Source organism: Mobula birostris, chromosome 6 (assembly GCF_030028105.1).
Source record: "Mobula birostris isolate sMobBir1 chromosome 6, sMobBir1.hap1, whole genome shotgun sequence".
In the NCBI taxonomy this organism is placed as follows: domain Eukaryota; kingdom Metazoa; phylum Chordata; class Chondrichthyes; order Myliobatiformes; family Myliobatidae; genus Mobula; species Mobula birostris.
The window spans coordinates 93,390,330-93,408,281 of record NC_092375.1 but is presented as its reverse complement, the minus strand read 5'-3'; the positions used below and the strand labels follow the sequence as shown (position 1 = coordinate 93,408,281).

The window sequence follows — 17,952 nt, the reverse complement described above, 5'->3', positions numbered from 1 at the left end:
CCAGCTTTCCCACAATTATAGCATACGACCCCAGGAGACTTCCTACCAAACTGCTTCCTGTCTTCCTTATCCTTCTCACTAGTCCTCGGCTTACTTTCTGGCTTTTCCGGCGGACTCTCTCCGCCCTCTCGACTACTATTCTGGTAGCTTTTACTCGTGGTAAACTTTGCTTTGTGTGTTAACGTGTACTCATCAGCTAACTTAGCAGTTGCGGCTACGGTTTCTGCCTCTTTCTCATCTAGATAGGGCCTCATACCTTCAGGGACACAACCTTTAAATTGCTCAGTCAGTATTAGCTGTAGCAGTCTGTCATAATTCCCATTGACCCCTTTCGAGGCGCACCAACGCTCACAATATATCTGCATCTCACGGGCAAACTCTGAATACGTGCAGCCCCACTGCTTCCTCACATTCCGGAACCTCTGCTGGTATGCCTCCGGGACCAACTCATAAATCCTGAGTATCGCCTCTTTCACCACATCATACCTCTGGGCATCTTCTGCGGACAATGCCGAGTAAGCTTGCTGAGCTTTCCCTTTAAGTACACTCTGAAGCAAAACAACCCACTTATCCCTCGGCCAGTCCTGACTTGCAGCGACTTTTTCAAAATGTAGAAAGTACCGATCAACATCGGCCTCCTCAAATGGGGGAACCAACCTAACCTCCTGGGTCGCCCTGAACCCTCCACCTTGGTTCGGCATGGGACCCTGCGCTAGCGTCATCCTTAACTTCTCCAGCTCAAATTCCCTTTCCTTCTGTTTCTCTCTCTCTTGTCGTTCTAACTGCCTCTCTCACTCGCCGTTCTAACTGCTTCTCTCTGTCTTGCCGTTCTAACTGCTTCTCTTCTTGTTCTAGCTGCCTTACCCGGAACTCGTGCTCGAGTCTCAATTGTTCCATCTGCAGCTGCACCACCTCTGCACCAGGTTTGCCCATAGACACCACCTCCAGCTCCCCGTGGGAAAACACACCTTTAGATACATAATGCTCAATGATAGCTCTGAGCATCTCCGCTCTCCTCATTGTCGGCTTCCCCTTCAAAAGATTCAACTGTTTTGCAACAGTCGCCAATTCTGATTTCTTGGCATCCTCTAATGCCTCCAAGGTTGGCGCCTTTAGAAGTTCCTCAGTCTCCATTTCTACTGCTTGCCCTTTCTTTCTTTCTGGAATTTTAACCCAATCAATTTACCCAGTCCCAAATTTGGCATTCAAAATCGCGGACGAGATCCCTACTTATGTTACGTACCCCGTAAATGGGTTGCCAAACCAGCAGAAATGGACCACTCCTTGGAGTCTGGATTACTAGGAACTAGTAAAGTTTTATTAAAGAAATAAGAAACACAGTACTCTAATCGTAAGGATATAAATGCAACAGGTTAGCAATGCTAATACACACATGTACACAGGACTAGGGTAATAGGAATCAAACCAAGCTCTATCGCAGTCTAGGGGTAAAATGATCAGTCTTAAGTGACGCAGAGTTCAGTTCAGCTTAGTACAGTTCCCAGTAATCGCTGTTGTGCCATTGGAGAGGGAGACAGTGGGGGATGCAGTTTGTTTCAGGCAGATCTTTGATGTCTTCTATCCCGCTGTGGTCACTGACTGTGACCCCTCCGTTCTGGATACGACCGTTCTTCCGTGGTGAACCCGGCACCCAGGAAAGGGCAGTCACACACACCAGGTTCCCACTGATCGTACCTTTACATCCTGTGAGTCTATGGTCGGTTCCCGCGAACCGGACCTCCAAACTCCCACTAACTTGTGGGGGCACACTGCTCTTTCCAGGACCTCGTTATCTCGTGATCTCGTGGTGTGTCCTACCTTAGTGAACCTGTTCTTTTTATCCCCCTGCTGGGGTATCGCCTGTCCATCAAGCTTCAAACAGTTCAGGTTCAAAGCAACCGGTCTGTCAATATTCTGAATTGTGTTTCTTTTCCGTTAATCTCTCTCTCCTCTCTCATTAGCATTTTGAACGTTTCTCCATTGTCTCTCTTATCTCTCTCATTAGCATCAATCACCCGATAACTTGGTTTGGCGTCACAAGTTTTACAAACAGAAAACAGAAGAGTACGGAACAGGAACGGGCCCTGCAGCCCACCATGTTGGTGCTGCCATTGCCATCTAGCTAATCCCACCTGCCTGTACACAGTCCGTATCCCTCTATTCCTTGCTTGGAAATGCCTCTTAATTGTTGCTATTGTATCTGCTTCTACCAATTCCTCAGACAGCACATTCCAGGCAGCTCAATGTAAAAAAAATGTACTTTTGGACATTTCCCCTCTGACATAAAACCTATGCCTCCAGTGCTTGATTTTTCCACCCTGGGAAAAGGACTTGGACCAATATAATTTTAAATTATGGTACCAAGTTGCCCCTGAGCCTGCAACACTCCAGAGAAAATAATCCAAATCTGTCCAACCTCTACTGATCTCTAATACTCTCCAATCCAAGTAACATCCTTGTGAGTCTTTCTGTACCCTCTTTGAAGCTTCCAAATCCTCTTTATAATAGAACTGCACACATACTCCAAGTGTGACCTAAACAAAGTTTTATACAGATGAAATATGACTTCTATACTTAATGGTTCAACTGATAAATTAAGTGTGCCATACACCTTCTCTACCACCCAATCCACTTGTTTTTCCGTCAGGTAGCTTCCTACCTGACTTGCATCTGTATATCAATGCTTTGCAGAGCCCTTGCATTTGACCTCCCAAAGTACATCTCACATTTACCGAGCCAAATTTCCAACTGATCTATACCCCTGCTGCATCCACAACTCCACCTATTTTCAGATCACCTTCAACCTTGCTTATTAGACCACCTACGTTTTCATGCAAATCATATGTCATATCACAAACAACAGAACTCTGATTCCAGTGGAACAGCATTGAGAAAATTGAAGCCATAGAGAATGCAATGTCTAAATCCACTAAGATCATGGAATTTAATTGACTTATTTTAAAAAATGCATTTTCCAGCAAGCAAACATTTCATCTAGTGAGCATTTTGTGGGAAAATATCATCATCAATTTAAAATTACTAGAGTGTATGAGGAGAAGCCAATTTTACTCAGAAGGTTATTATACAATGGAATGTTTCATCACAGGGAATGACAGGGGAAAATAGATACAAATTCAAAATACAGAAAGATAGAGGATATGGAAAAGGATCACAAAAAAACTGCTGGAGGAATGCCACAGTACCTCTGTTGGCAAAAGGAGAGTTGATGTGTCAGTTTGACATCATGCATCAGGATGACAGTATTATTTCTGAATTGTACCATTTCAATAGTCAACTTGTGGAGTTTTAACTCAAAATCATTTACAAGTTAAAAATTTAAAAAAGGATCTGCTGGTATGGTCAGAAAGATCAAGATATCCATTACACAAACATACTATTCATATAACTAAATAATAATAGTCAAAGTATTGTAGTCACTGAAGATATTACATATGAGTTTACATAAGAATGCTGAGCAAGCATTCTTTAACCTAAAAGCTTTAAAAATATTTTGCTAGTACAACTTAAAAACAAGTTTGTTCCCTGTAATCACATTTCCTTCAAATGGGATGGAGATAAGGGAAAAGGAAACTACTCTGTCAATACTCTCAGACAGTGGTTAATTTCAATGGAGCCACCAGAGCTTATCTAATTTAATTGCCTAAATAGAATACGAGTCAAAATCCAGAAATGAGAAAGTGTCATAACTACATTAATCCAGTAATTACATCTACATTAACCAACTACATAGAATTGGGTAGGCTAACATTTGTTCATAATTGATTTATTAATAGTCTTAAGTAATTCCAATGATGATGGATAGAAAACATTTGTTAAACCTTTGAAATTGGAAGAATCAGAATCAAAATCAAGTTTATTATCACAGAAATACGAATGCCGTCAAATTTGCTGTTCATGAATGACAAAAAAATTACTGTTACAATAAATAAATAGTACTAAAGAGGAATAGCCAGGTAGTGTTCATGGAATGCTCAGAAATCTGATGGTAAAGGGGGGCAAGCTGTTCCTAAAATGTGGAGTGTAGGTTTTCAGGCTCCTACATCTCACCCCTAATGGTAAAGAGAAGAAGGCATGACCCAGACCAGCAGGGCCACCTTATTGGGGCACTGTCTTTTGAAAATATCCCTGATGGGGAGGGTTGTGCCCATGTTGGAGTTACCTGACCTCTACGGCCTTTTGCAGGCTCCTTTGATCAGCACATTGGAGCCACCATAAAAAAAACAATCAAAATGCTCTCCACCATACATTTGTAGAAATTTGCCAGTCTTCTCAAACTTCTAAGGTTGAGTGCCTTCTTCATGATTGCATTATTGCATTGAGTCCAGGTTATATTCTCTGAGATGTTGATGCCCAGAAATTCGAAGCTGCTCACTCTTTCCACTGCTAGCCCCTCAAAGAGGTATGTTCTCCCAATTTCCCTTTCCTGCAGTCCATAAGCAATTCCTTTTTCTTAATATAATTTTTATTGAGTTTTCAAAGTAAATACAAGAGAAAAAAATATCAACCCTCCCCTCTCCCCTTAACCCTCCCCCCCGATATATACTACTACCTAAAGAGAAAAGAAAAAAAAGAGAAAAAAAAAGAACCGCCTGAATATTGGAAGGTTTCCGCATGCTCCATGGGATTAAAAATAAATTTAATATATATTTGTTACTTTCCCCAAGGAACCAAGATCGTTATCACATCTAAAACATTACTTACCTTCTCAACTCTCATAGTTCCCTGGGGAATCTCTTTGAACTTCACCATGTTGCTATGTGTTTCCCTCCCAATCATCCAGGCGAAAAAAAATGAGATACAAAAAGAGAAAAAACAAAATACCCCCCCCACTAATGCTGTGAATGAAAAGATACACAACACTACCCCCCTCCATTCTGCGGGTCGTGGCTATTGCCACGTTTGCACACATGAATAATGTAGCGATTGGTCAGTGTTTATTCCAGCTCCCCCATAACAAAAAATTGTATATAAAAAAGAAATTAATGTCATTATTCCCAGCTAGTATTCCTCAAATTTTAACATTTCTTCCCCACCCTCATATAATTAATAATATATTTATATATTCATCTGCCTAAAAATCCAACAGGCCTATTCCTTAATCCAGTCTTCATCTTCAATCCATCTCGCTCCCCTGGATTTGTACTTGTATCTGGTGAATATTCAAAGAATCTCGCACAAACTCCTCCGCTTTCTGGTAATCGTCAAAAAATCTTTTTTCTCCAACAGTCAAAAAAATCTTCAAGGTTGCAGGATAACGCAATATAAATTGATAACCGTGATCCCATAGGGTTTTCCACTGGATTAAATTTCTTCCTTTTCTTCAAAAGTTCATAACCTATGTCAGGGTAGAAAAAAAATTTTCTTCCCTTCTATCATCAGTGGCCCTTTTCTCTTCTTGGCAGCTTGGATAGCCGCCTGTAGAATCCTTTCTTTGTCTTGAAATCTTAAGAATTTTATTAAAATTGATTGTGGATATCGGTCATCTTGTGGTTTTGGTCTTAGACCTCTATGTACCCGCTCAATTTCAATTGATTGGTCTTGCTCTTTCATTTGCAAGGTTTTCAGGATCCATCTTTGAAAAAATTCTATTGGATTATCTCCCTCTACACCTTCTTTAAGACCAACAATTTTAATATTATTACGTCTACTACAATTTTCCAACACACCCACTTTCTCCAAGAGTCGATTTCTTTCCGTGTTCCAGACGAGCACATCATTTTCTGTTTTTTCCACTCTATCGTTAATATGCTCCATTGTTCTTTCCATATTCTGAAGTTTCCTATCCCTCTTATCCTGGCTTTTCATAGCTTTATCATAGCACATCTTCACGTCTCTAAGCTCTGTTCTTAATTTTCTTAGTTCAGCCGTTAATTGCAATAAAGCCTCTCTTATGTCTCCGTCGTCTCCTTTACTTCCAGTCTCTTCCAGTTCTTCCTCCTCTTCTTCATCTGTATTCTCTGCGAAATCCAATTTTGATTCTGAGTCACTTTCAGTTGCAGTGGCCGTCGGTTCTTGTAGTTTAAGTTGTGTCGATTTGCGCATGCGTACTTCTTTGCGCGTGCGCATTTCCGGCATCTTCTTCCGAGAGACCGCTACCGCCGCCATTGCTCCCTGTTCTTCTACGCCAGAGATAAAATGCGTCTCCTCCAAAGGAGATCCAACCTGAATCCGAGGCTCCATCGCTGCAGTAGGCCCTTTTTTCTTCCCATCTTGCGGCGACTTCACAACAACAGACTTCTTCTGTTGCGGTTTACGAGGCATATCGTAGAGTAGTCTTACGAAGTTTATAAGTAGTTTTCGGAAAGTATTTATTAACTTTACTTTGTTTAAACGGTACTTTGCTGATTTTTTACGGGAGAGCTGGATTTACACGTCTCAATCCCACGTCATCACGTGACCCCCCCCCCCATAAGCAATTCCTTGGTCTTGCTGACATTGAGTGCAAGGTTATTGAGGCAACACCACTTAACCAGCCAATCTATCAGTCCTTGTCACCATCTGAGATTCTGCCAACAGTGGTGCTACCGATAATTTTATAGATGGCATTTGAGCTGTTCCTAGACCCACAGTCATGAATGTAGAGAGGGTAGAGCAGTGGGCTAACATGCATCTTGATGTGCACTGTGCTGATTGTCATCGATAATGATATTTTATTACCAATCCACACAGACTGTGTATCCCAATGAGGAAATTGAGGATCCATTTGCAGAGGGTCAGGTTTTGAAGCTTATTGATTAGTATTGAAGGGATAATGGTGTTGAACACTTAGCTGTAATCAATAAGCAACCACCTAACATATGAATTGCTGTTGCCCAAGTGCTCCAAAGCCAAGAAGAGAGAGAGTGAGATTGTGTCAGCTATAGACCTGTTGTAGCAATAGGGAAATTGCATCAGGTCCAGATTATTGCTCAGGCAGGAGTTAATTCTAGCCATGACCAACCTCTCAAAGCACTTCATCACAATAGATGTGAGTGTTACTGGGTGATAGTCTTTGAGACAGTTCACCACTGCCGTGGATAAACTAGGAGATTCGCAGTTTGCTGAGGACTAGATCTATAGGATTCAAGATTGGTGATCCAGATTTATACAAGACCAGGTATGACCTATGAAAGACTATTTAAAGAGTGAAAAAAAAAACATTTCCAATTGGAGATAGAGATGAAATGGGATGCATATCAGTTCTGGCAGAGTTTGTAGCCATTATTTCCTTTAAGACAAGACCTTAACATCATGAATGGCTATGAAACTTCACTCCCAGGTAAGCCAGCACCTTTTATGCATACTTTGAAAAGGAGAATAAAACTACAGCTATGCAAATCTCTGGAGCATTTGGTGACCCTGTGATCTCTGTCTTGGAGGCTGACTCCAAAACATCTTTCAAAAAGGTGAACCCTCGCAAGGCATCAGGCCCTGATGGTATACTTGGTAGGGCACTGAAAACTTGTGCCAATCAAATAATGGGCATGCTCAAGGATCTTCATTCTCTCATTGCTGCAGTCAGTGATTCCCACCTGCTTCAAAAGGGTGATATTCATACAAGTGCATAAGAAACGCAGGGTGAGCTCCCTCAACAACTATCACCCAGTTGCACTCACACCTACTGTGATGAAGTACTTTGAGAGCGTGGTCATAGCCAGAGTCAACTCCTGCATAAGCAAGGGCTTGGATATGCTACAATTTGCCTTATTATTGAAGGGAATAGCCACAGAGGTACTCTTCACTGGCTGCCTGTTCCCTTTCTCTCTCTTGACAGTCACCCAGCTACTTGCCTCCTGCAACTTAGGCATGACTACCTCCTGCCTCAGCAAGGACCTGGACCCATTGCAATTTGCCTGTTGCCACAATAGGTCAATGGCAGATGCAATCCCCATGGCTATCCACACGGCTTTAGACCACCTGGACAACACAAACACCTACGTCAGGATGCTGTTCATCAACTATAGCTCAGCATTTAATACCATCATTCCCACAATCCTGATTAAGAAGTTGCAGAACCTGGGCCTCTGTACCTCCCTTTGTAATTGGATCCTCGACTTCCTAACCAGAAGACCACAGTTGGTGATAACATATCCTCCTCACTAACAATCAACACTGGCACACCTCAGGGGTGTGTGCTTAGCCCACTGCTCTACTCTCTATATACACATGACTGTATGACTAGGCATAACTCAAATACCATCTATAAATTTGCTGACGATGTAACCATTGTTGGTAGAATCTAAAGTAGTGACGAGAGGGCATACAGGAGTGAGATATGCCAACTAGTGGAATGGTGCTGCAGCAACAACCTGGCACTCAGCGTCAGTAAGACGAAAAAGCTGATTGTGGACTTCAAGAAGAATAAGACGAAGGAACGCATACCAATCCTTATAGAGGGATCAGAAGTAGAGAGAGTGAGCAGCTTCAAGCTCCTTGGTGTCAAGATCTCTGAGGATCTAACCTGGTCCCAACATATCGATGTAGTTATAAAGAAGGCAAGACAGCTGCTATATTTTATTAGGAGTTTGAAGAGATTTGTCATGTCAACAAATACACTCAAAAACTTCTATAGTTGTACCGTGGAGAACATTCTAACAGGCTGTATCACTGTCTGGTATGGAGGGGCTACTGCACAGGACCGAAAGAAGCTGCAGAGGGTTGCAAATTTAGTCAGCGCCATCTTGGGGCACTAGCCTACAAAGTCCCCAGGACATCCTCAGGAGTGGTGTCTCAGAAAAGCGGCCTCCATTATTAAGGACCTCCAGCACACAGGGCATGCCCTTTTCCCACTGTTACCATCAGGGAGGAGATACAAAAGCCTGAAGGCACACACACTCAGCGATTCAGGAACAGCTTCTTCCCCTCTGCCATCTGATTCCTAAATGGACGTTGAAGCTTTGGACACTACCTCACTTTATTTTTTAATATACAGTATTTCTGCTTTTGCACATTTTTAAAATCTATTCAATATATGTAATTGATTTACTTGTTTATTATTAGAATGTTTTATTTTATTATTATGATTTTTGTTTCTCTCTGCGAGATTATGTATTGCATTGAACTGCTGCTGCTAAGTTAACAAATTTCACGTCACAATGCGATGATAACGAACCTGATTCTGATTCTGAAATCGTAGTTCCTATCTATCATCTCCTCATTATCATGTATAAGCCAAAGGCTATCCTGCTGCAGTTCCAGTTCCCTAACACAGTTTGTAAGGAGTTGCAGCTGGATGTGCTTTGTGTAGATGTAGTTATTAGGGAGACTGAAGATCTCCCAGAGTTCGCAAATGTCACATGAAGTACACAGCACTAAACCTGGGCCCTTTCTCACTGCACTAGTTATGTACTAATGGACAAAGAAAGATTAAATTTACCTGAAAATCACCTTGGCCTTTGTCTCTTCCCATTTAAGCCTCTTGAGCTGAAGCCTGAAGCTAACTGTTCTGACACCAATCGACTCTAACGTTGATCTGCTCCCACAATGGCTGCTCCACTTTTACCTAACTTCTACTTATTGGTCTTTGCCAAGTGCCTGATAGTTCACAATGATTGCAACCTGCCGAAAAGTCCCAAAAGGCCCCAAGTTCTTTTTAAAAATCTCACGCTGCCTCACCAAAACAAGTGACTGCTCTCTTTAAATTTCATGTTTCCCCACCAAAACAGCACCCAGCAAATCATCCCCCAAAAGTCCAGCGTTCATACACCAGAGAGAACCTGCCATTCATCACTGCCATTTCACATATTCTCTTTCTCCTGTCTATCACTCACTCTTCTCTGCAACTTAAAATATGTTAGAGTGTTAGAGTAATGAAGAATGGAAACAGGGCCTCCGGCCCATCTGGTCCATGCCAAACACAGCATCCCTCCTACTAGTCCCAGTTGCTCACGTTCAACCCATACTCCTCCAAGCCCTTCACCTCCATGCAACTCTCCAAACGCCTCTTAAATTTGCAGTTGTACCAGCCTCAACCACTTCCTCTGGTAGCTCATTCCAGGTACTCACTACCTTCTGTGTAATTAAGATACCTCTCCAGTCTCTTTTAAATATTTCACCTTTTATCTTGTATTTGTAACCTTTAGTTTTGGACTCCCCAACCCCAGGGAAATAACTATGACTGTCTGTCTTATCCATAACCTTCATAATTTTACAAATTCTATAAGGTCACCTCTAATTTTTCTTTGCTCCAAATAATAAACATCTAACATGGCCAACCTCTTTTTATAAATTAGTCCCTCTACTAGTCCAGGCAGCATCCTCATAAATCTCTTCTGCACCCTTCAGCTTGCCAATGTCTTTCCTATAAAACAGTGACTAAAACTGTACACCATACTTCAAGTGCAGCCTCACCAGTGTCTTCTATAACTGCAGCTTAATGACCCTACTCCTTTTATGCCCTGTGTGATGTAAGCTAGCATCACCCTGTCTACCTTGTACCCCAAGGTCTCTCTGTTCCATAACATATGCCAGTCCCCTGCAATTCACTGTATAAGTCCTACCCTAGTTTGGCTATTCAAAATTACCACACAGTTATCAAAGTAGAAATCTGTTTGTTGTTCCTCCTCCCATCTCCCCCAACTAATCAACCCAAAGGATCTCAACCTGAAATTATCATCCCTCCACTTGCCTCCATGGATGCTGCTTGACGGGCCGAGCTCACCTAGCATTTTGTTTGTTTGATTATATTCTTCATAGTTGTGAACTGGTTGTTGCTAGAAAGACTAGCAGCTATTGCCCATCCCTAAATCGCCCTAAGAAGGTGGTGGTGAGCTGCCTTCTTGAATTGATTCAGTATTTCATAGTCTTCTGGGAAGGTAGTTTCAGGATTTAGACTCAGCAATACTGAAGCACTTCCAAGTCAAGATGGTACATTACTTGGAAGGGAATCTTCAGGTGACAGTGTCCATGCACCTGCTACGCCCTGATGTTCTTTATGGTAGAGGTCATAAATTTGAGGTGCTGTGGTAATAGTTGGTTGGTTGAAATAGTGAACTGCAGGGTATAGGCTTCACGCTAAGTGGTAGGAACTTCAGAGGGGAAACAAGGCAGATTTTATTTTTCACCTAAAAGATGGTTGGAATCTGAAAAGCACTGTCTGGGAGTGCAGGCAGAAACACAACATTTAAGAAGTATCATGAATCACCTACACATAGAAAGTCATGAACAAAGAGCTGACAAGTGAGTAGTTGATGGTCAGCATGGAAATAATGGCTGAAGGCCATTTTTCACGCTGTGTAACGCTATGGTTTTATCAACTATATGAACTACACCATGCCACATTTAAGTAAAGAAGTCACCTACGATCAAGTGCTGTTGTTGCCATCAGATAGGTAAGTGGTGACAAGTCCATAGCCTGGATTACTCCAGCGGGGAAAGAAAACAGACATTCGGGGTCTTGTGTCTGAAAGAATTCAAAAAAGCCGTTAAGCATAATATGGAAGAACTGGCCATTGAAAATAACATTTAAGAAGGAGACACTCTACACATAATGTATTGACCTGTTGTGGAATTACAAACACACAAAAATCTGCAGACGCTGAAGATCCAAAGCAACACACGCTGGAGCAACATGGAAAAGAATAAACAGTCGACATTTCAGGCTGAGACCCTTCTTCAGGACTGGCCTGCCGAGCTTCCGCAGCATTTTGTGTGTGTTGCTCACCTGTTATGGATTTTGATCCATAGTGGTAGCAGCACTGACAATACAGATTTGCGACTATGCCACATTCATAATTCACACCAGCAACAAGGGAGGTAAACCGGATCAAAACAAGACAACAGTAACCTAACACCTTTATCATCTCATTGCTATCTCCACCCACACTATCTTCATATAAGGAAATGACATTAATGTGTTTTGGAATAATAAAGATGTATCTTAAGTGCATGGAGAGAGATGTCAGGGTTCAAAGTAGTCTGAGCGGGAGCATATGGAACCATGGATTTTAGAGTAGAATACTGCAGAACAGAAACAGGACCTTCAGCCCATCCACCCATGGCAGCCCAATCTTCTGCCTAGACCCATCTACCTGCAGCTGGATCATTTTCCATCAAACCCCTCTCATCCATGTACCTATCCAGACTCCTCTTTAACATTTACGTAAGAGAACCCACGCCTATCACTTCCACTGGCACCACCTTCTGAGTGAAGAGGGCTCCCCTCAGATTTCCCTTGAGTTTTGCACCTTTCACCCAAACCTTATGCCCTCTAGTTCTAGTCTCACCCAACCTGAGTTTCATTCATGCATTCACCCTATCTATCGCTCATTCTCCAGCACTCCAGGGAATGAAGTCCTTACATATTCAACCTTTCCCTACGACTCAGGCCTTTGAGCCTCGGCCACACACTTGTAAATTTTCGCTGCACTCTTTCAAGCTTATTGATATATTCCCTGCAGATAGATGACTAGAGCTACACACAGTAAATTTGGCCTCATTAACACCCTGTACAATTTCATCATAACATCCCAATTTCTGTATGCATTGTCCTGATTTATGAAAGCCAATGCACTTAAAGCTCTCTTTATGACCCTATCTACCTTAGATAAATCTTTGAAAGAACAATAAGGAAATGTGATTGGAAGCAAGTGGTTCAACAGGAATATGACTGTCAGCATTCCAGTGAAAACCAGTGGAAATATTGCAAAGTATTTGTATAAATTTGGTGTAATTGACAATGAAATATACTGACTACTGAGTTCACAGAAAAGACAAAGGAGCAGAGAAGTAAATTGGGTGACATCATTCTTTCTTCCCAGACCTCCTGTCCCATGATCCTCTCGTATCCCCTTTTGCCTATCACCTGTCCAGCTCTTGGCTCCATCCCTCCCCCTCCTGTCTTCTCCTATCATTTTGGATCTCCCCCTCCCCCTCCAACTTTCAAAGCCCTTACTCACTCTTCCTTCAGTTAGTCCTGACAAAGGGTCTCGGCCTGAAATGTCGACTGTACCTCTTCCTAGAGATGCTGCCTGGCCTGCTGCGTTCACCAGCAACTTTTATGTGTGTTGTTTGAATTTCCAGCATCTGCAGAATTCCTGTTGTTTGGGTGACATTATTAGCTGGAGCCACAACTGAAATATACCAGTGATAACTTTTCCCTCCTGAGATCTTCAACCATTCTCTGCTAAAATTATTTAAGTAAGAAGAAAATACTTAAGATACATGTAGACGTAGGAATAGGGTGCTCCCTCTCTTGTACCTACTCCAAGATTCAACAAAAATGATAGTAATTGCTTACATCAGTACCACTTTCTGCTTCTATCTGTATCAATAATATAAAAAAATCCATCTCCACAGCCTCCTTTGACAGAGATTCACTCACTGGATTAGGTTTCTCTTCACTTCTACCCTGAATGACTGATATTTTACTTTGAGGTGTATGAACATTGGTTGCAGACATCCATCCAGGAGTGTCTGTAATTTTGTACATTTCAACTAGATCGCATTTAATTCTTCTAAACTCCAGAGAACATAGGCCCCATCTTAATCTCTCTTAAATTCATAAAACCGTAGAGCATGGAAATAGATTCTTTGGCTCACCATCTCCCATGCAGACATTTGAGTATCTTTCTAGAGACATAAACAACTGCAGATGCTGAAATCTGGGATAACAAGCATGGTAAAATGGAGACACAAGAGACTGCAGATAGATGAGAGATTGAAAATTTAGTTGAGTGATATCTCAACTACATCCTCTCACTCAATGTCAGCAAAACCAAAGAGCTGATTATCAGCTGCAGGAGGAAGAAGCCAGAGGTCCGTGAACCAGTCCTCATTAAGGGAACAGAGGTGGACAGTGTCTGTAGCTTTAGATTTCTTGGTACTAATATATCAGAGTATCTGTCATGAGACCAATTATATCAGAGGCAATGCCTTTCCCACCACTGAACACACTTACATGGAGCACTACACAAGAATACAGCATCTATCATCAAAGTTAGCATCCATCAAAGTTAACCGTACCATCCAAATAATGCCTCCTTCTTGCTACAACAATCAGGCTCCTGAACTGGCAGGGATAACTTAGTTCACCACTTCTCTGAACAGATTCTATACCCTACAGATTTAGTTGCATACTTTGTCTGCTTTAGCACTTCGCTTGTTTGTCAATCTTTATCTGTTTGTGTATAAATTCTCATAAAATTTCATTGTATTTATTTTTTCCTGTATATGAATCCAAAAATAAAACTCAAGGTAGTAAAATATATGCATTTTGATACTGTAATAAATTTTCTTTCAAGCTTTGAACTCAATCTGTAGGGATATAAGGGAATTTTGGATCAAAACCCTGCAACAGCACTGAGAGTCGAGGGGAGAGATAGTATAAAGTAGAGAAAGAGAGTAGTTCGACAGGGGCCAATAGGTGACTGGTAGACTGACGAAGGGTGAAGCATAACATGTAGGTGAGGGGTTAGGTTGGAGCTGGAAGGTAGAGCCAGGTGGAAGATAGATGGAGGCAGGCAAAATAATGGCAGATGGAGCCAAGTGGTGGCAGGAGAGGGTGAGGGGGGAGACAGCTAGGACAGAGGCTGTGTCTCGTGTCTCTATCATATTAATGTTTCCTAGTTAGATGCAAGCACAAAACACAGAGGAGTTCTGCAATAATTAGATTTTTGTTTTAATTACTTAATGTGTTCCCATGCCACTGGACACAAAACAAACGCTGAAACACAGCAGCAATAGCTTTGCAATAATTAGGTTTTTGTTTTAATTACTTAATGTGTACCCATGCAGTGGACACAAAACAAACGCTGAAACACAGTAGCAATAGCTTTGAGCCTATGCACTTACATCCATATCCTTGACCATTACCTTGGATCATCTTCTTTGGACAACTAAATGCCAACATGTGCATTGCAAGAAGACAAACTATATTCAGTACACAAGGCAACAGGTGAAATATTTAAAATGGATTTAAGGAGCAACGTCATGCATATATGGGATGAGCTGCCAAAGGAAGTGGTTGAGGCAAGTACAAAAGGCACTTGGACAAGTACGTGGACAACAACGGTTTAGAGGGATTTGGGGCCAAACGTGGATAAGTAGGATTAGCTTGGTGGGGATCTTGGATGGCATGGAGGGATTAGGTTGAAAGGCTGTTTCCATGCTGTATTCCTCTGTGACTCAATATTAAAGTACTGTAAATATTTCATCAAGGGATTGAAAATAAGGAGATGAGAGATGAAATACAAAAGAGCTTGAAATAAGAGGCTGATAAATACACAAATGTGCAATTTTCAGATTCTAACTAGATCAAAATTAACACCACACTGAGAATGATAGAGAAAGACTCTTAGTACCAGACTTTTGCTTTTCTTCATTTCTCCATTACCCTACCTTTCTCTGCATCTTGATGCTTATTTATGCTTTTCCCAGTTCTGAAGAGGTCATCAGTGAAAAGGTTTCCCTCCACCCACTCCTCGCCATCTAGCCAAACACTTCCCCGTGGACAGTCCCTAAGCTGCTTTTATTAGTGTGATATCGAGACAGGCAACACAACAGTCAAAGGATCTTGAGTGAATACATATTCATATCAGGCATGAACAAAACGTAAGTGGTATAGGGAGATTAAAATCCTAATGTGCTTATCAGGCAAATTAACCAAATGAGGAGATACTTGTTGTACTCACAATGTTCGAAAATGAGAGGTCAAGTTTCCAGATTCTGCCATTGGAATCCTAAGGAAAAAATATTGTACATTTTACCTTCTGTGGTTGTGTTAATGTAGCAAAAACGAACATTGCTGGAAAAGATATAAATGCTGCCACACCTTCTAATGTAATTGCATAAAAAACAAATGATACCTTTGCCTTCATTAAATTCCTTACAGTATTTACAAAAATAATAACCCACATTCCAGTATTGTGACATTTGCTCTGGGAGTATTCAAATTTTCAAAAAAGCCAATACAAAATATTGATGCCACATCAACAGAGGGCATTTAAAGGCTAAAATCGGCTGCAGGTTTTTCATTCTTCCAAGTAGCTGTTACCCAACATTGCAGAAACTATTTCCTACTTCGCTCCTCACCAAGGTAATCTTTCCTTTATAGACAAAAATCCACCAATAATTTATTTTAAAAAATTGAATGCTGCCCAGAGATTCAGCAAGCAGCTTGTCGTCTTGTAGCATTAACAATGCATCAAAATTCTACCCAAGTGGAAACTGCCATTCATCATCTTAAATTGGAAATGCTGAAACTTCCACATACTCAGAATTTATAGATATAGTTGACATTCCAGTGGACATGGAGTAAAGAGAAACCTGTCAAAGGCTTTTAAGACTAGCTAATTTTGAAGCAAACTATTAGTAGACATGAAAAACACAATTCCTTAATAGAGTTAATCATTGTTGTGAAATATGTAATTTTATTGCTATCTTTGTTGAAATGTTCGTTCTTTACATGAAAAACAGTAGTATTAACAGGGAAACAGGAAAGACAATAATTCCCCAATAAAGTATTTAGGCCATATTAATCAATTTGCTTTCCTTCCCTTGGTAGTTTCTTCAGAATGATCACATTCTAAAGCATTAACGGCTTCTTAATTTCAATTTCTTGTTTTTGACTAGTGTGTTCTCAACCCCTCTGGTCTGTATTTGTTTCTTTCATCTTTAATTTGCTCACTAGCAGACAATTTGGAGGAAAGTTGGTAAAGAAACCAGCCGTTACAATGAAATGTCACATTTCGGCTTCCTACATCAATATGGTTCCAATGTGAAATGCTTTTAAATTATTTCTTAAGTTCTTTTAAAATACCTGAGCACACCAAATAAAGCTTGAGTCTTTGAATTTCACCATGGACTGGAGGTTAACATTTCTTCCAACAAACAATTCATTCATCGGTTCCATCTCAACCACAGAATACTCATCATAAGCCTCCGCTGTATCAATGGTCTCAAAATCCCAGACCTAAAATCAATTGAAGCAGATCAGTTTATAAATATTGGAAGTTCATACAAATCTGTGCGCAGTATATTAGCTGGGCATTTTTTCACCTAAAGTATTTCTGTCATTTGAGACTTGCACATCCTACAACTCACTAACAGGAATTAACCCACAACTGCTTTTGAACAGGTTGAGAGAAACACCAGGAGCTGTAGCCATCATTTCACCATCACACCAGTGCACTGTACACAGATATATTAAATACTTTCTAAAACCTAGAGCTACTCCATAAATTTCTGACATTGTAACCTGGTCTGTTGTTACCCAACAGAACATAACGAAATAATTTCTTTTGATGGAGGAATAAATAATAGGGAGAGTGAAGACCAATTTGTGATGAAGTATTGGGATCTGACTGCATTGAATGATCATAGCATTAAATTGGACGTCGTGTCATATCTATCCCATGTACCTCAGCAACAGCACAGCGCAGCAAATAAGAATCAAAGGAAAGCAGTTTTAAGATCTAAGCAGAAGTTCAAAGTAAATTTATTATCAAAGTGTACATATGTCACCATTCACAACCCTAAAATTAGTTTTCTTGCAGGCATACACAGTAAATCCATGAAATTCAATAGAATCAATGAAAGTCCGCACCCAACAGGACAGAGAAATAACCAAGGTGCAAAAGACAACACAATGATCACACAAAAGAAAAAAATAATAGTTAGTAAGTAAGTAAATAAGTAAATAAATAAATAAGGAGTAACTATGGAGAGCATGAGATGAAGAATTCTTGAAAGTGAATCCATAGGTTGTGGGAACAGTTCAGTAATAGGGCGAGTGAAATTGAGTGAAGTTATCCCCTCTGATTCAAGAGCCTGATGGTTGAGAGGTAATAACTGATCCTGAATCTGATGGTGTGGGTCCTGAGGCTCCTATACCTTCCTCCTCTTGGCAATGGCAAGAAGAGAGCATGGTCTGGGGTGGAGGGGTCCTTGATGATGGATGCTGCTTTCCTGTGGCAATGCTCCATGTAGATGTGCTCAATGGTGGGGAGGGCTTTC

The 17,952-nt window shown here is 41.0% G+C and overlaps 1 protein-coding gene across 5 annotated transcripts in view; it reads right to left on the bottom strand.

Annotated features, from left to right (window-relative positions):
• Positions 1-17,952, bottom strand: part of LOC140199206 (cilia- and flagella-associated protein 44) — a 227,791-nt gene that overhangs the window by 164,695 nt on the left and 45,144 nt on the right. For all 5 annotated transcript variants that reach the window (XR_011886373.1, XR_011886374.1, XM_072260870.1 and 2 more), the window contains exons 9-11: positions 16,757-16,909; positions 15,630-15,677; positions 11,302-11,401 (exon numbers count right to left, since the gene is read on the bottom strand). Coding sequence is in view for 3 of the 5 variants with exons in the window: in XM_072260870.1 (XP_072116971.1) it covers positions 11,302-11,401; positions 15,630-15,677; positions 16,757-16,909 (301 nt within the window). In the remaining 2 variants the exon portion in view is untranslated. The remainder of the gene's footprint in view (positions 1-11,301; positions 11,402-15,629; positions 15,678-16,756; positions 16,910-17,952) is intronic.